This window comes from Seriola lalandi, unplaced genomic scaffold, assembly GCF_002814215.2.
Source record: "Seriola lalandi dorsalis isolate HSWRI2012SDOR001 ecotype SW California unplaced genomic scaffold, Sedor1 jcf7180002000727, whole genome shotgun sequence".
NCBI classification, from domain to species: Eukaryota; Metazoa; Chordata; class Actinopteri; order Carangiformes; family Carangidae; genus Seriola; species Seriola lalandi.
The window spans coordinates 1-1901 of NW_019471386.1; the positions used below are offsets into that span (position 1 = coordinate 1).

The 1901-nt window shown below is 51.2% G+C and overlaps 1 protein-coding gene across 1 annotated transcript; it reads left to right on the forward strand.

The window, feature by feature from the left end:
* Positions 1–3: 3 nt before the first annotated feature.
* Positions 4–1898, forward strand: LOC111662841 (immunoglobulin superfamily member 22-like; the record flags this gene model as incomplete). The annotated part of the gene is made up of 7 exons (XM_023416834.1): positions 4–58; positions 165–318; positions 443–567; positions 669–787; positions 876–1056; positions 1283–1585; positions 1794–1898. Coding segments are annotated over 7 exons (1042 nt in total), but the record flags the coding sequence as incomplete, so codon positions are not given.
* Positions 1899–1901: the final 3 nt, after the last annotated feature.

A 1901-nucleotide genomic window follows, 5' to 3' on the forward strand; every position in this document is an offset into this window, starting at 1 on the left:
ATCGGAGTGAGCGAGCCCTCCGACATATCCGAGAACGTCTTCGCCAAAGAGTCTGACTGTAAGAACGTCCAACACTGTCCTGAAAGGTTCCACTGCAAAGTTCAGTCACTCATCAACCTGACAGGAACAGGAGGATGACCAAGATTTTTTGATTGTGTTTCCAGGTAACCCAATGCTGGAGTTCCAGACTCTGGACCTGGTCGTCGTGGAAACAGAGAAGATGCACATCCCTGTTCCCTTCAGAGCCGTCCCCTCCCCCAGAATCACCTGGCACAAAGACGGCAAGGAGCTGAAGGCCGACGAGCGCCTCGGCTTCAGGTCAGTGCGACGATTTCTGTCTGAGTTTGGAGCCAGATTCAGGTTGTCTTCGTCTTCGTCTTGTGTGGCCCGTTGTTCTCTTACAGTAGCAGCAGTGGCTGATGGGATTGTTTGTGCTCCACAGGAAGGAGTATACTTCCTGTCACCTAGAAGTTGAGAGCAGCCTTCACGCTGACGCAGGAGTCTACAAAGTGACTCTGGAGAACAAACTGGGAGCCGCCAGCGCCACCATCAACGTCAAAGTCATCGGTACTGAGTCACTCACCGCTTTCATCTCATCACGAAGACATCAGTGTCTGTGACTCCGAGCAGCGGATCATGTTTTCACGTCTCTGTGTCTCTGTCTTCAGGACTTCCTGGTCCCTGTAAGGAGATTGTGGCCTCTGAGATCACAAAGAGCTCCTGTAAAGTGTCTTGGGATCCTCCAGACTATGACGGCGGCACCCCGATCATTCACTACGTCCTGCAGGTCAGAGATGAAGGAGTGTGTTTATCTCTGAGCTGTGATGATGGCTTTAAATCAGAGCTGGTTCATTTGAATCTGTCTGTTTCTGCAGCGGCGTGAGGCCGGCAGGAGGACGTACGTCAACATGATGTCTGGAGAGAACAAGGTGAGCTGGAACATCAAAGACCTCATCCCCAACGGAGAGTACTACTTCAGAGTCCAGGCCGTCAACAAAATCGGAGGAGGAGAGTTCATCGAGCTCCGCAACCCGGTCATCGCAGAGGACCAGAAACGTATGAACAACCATTACTCGTTGTCATGGTTACCTCAGCCTGGGTTTAGAGATGAATTCATTTAGTTGTCTAGAATCAAATTGGTTCAGTTTTAGTAAAACTTTTAAAATTCTGACGATGAAATCAAGTTTTGAAACATTTCTGACGGCGTTGATCAGAGGATTTCATTCCTCTGATGTTTACTTAAACTCATAGATTTCTAACTGAAATCTGTCTCTCTCCTCAGATGCTCCCGACCCCCCCGTGGATGTGGAGACCCACAATCCCACATCCAGCACCGTCACCCTGACCTGGAAGCCTCCCATGTACGACGGCGGCGCCAAGATCATGGGCTACATCCTGGAGAAGCAGCAGAAGGGTGAGGACAAGTGGGAGAGGTGCAACGACTTCCTGGTGCCCGTCGTGTCCTACACCGTCAGGGGACTGACCGAGGGCAAGAACTACACCTTCAGAGTCAAGGCCGAGAACGCAGCTGGGGTCAGCGAGCCATCGCGCAACACGCCGTTCGTCAAGGCCTCAAACGCTGTTGGTAAGGATGAAGTCATCTCCTGACGACCACTGTAGTTTTACAGTCTCAATGTAAGGGAGGGCAAGCTAAGGCAGGTTTACGCTCAATATAAAGCTCTGGTTAGTAGCTGGTTAGCTTAGCTTAGCATAGAGACTAGAAACAGCTGCCGAGCTCCGTCTTAAAACTGGAGAGATGCTGTAGATGTTGATTTCTGTCTCTGTTCTCTCAGACGCTCCGAAAGTTTTCCTCAGCGGCAGTCTGCAGTCCGGTCTCAGCGTGAAGCGAGGCTGTGAGATCCTCTTGGACGCCAACATCTCTGGCTCGCCCTACCCTCAGA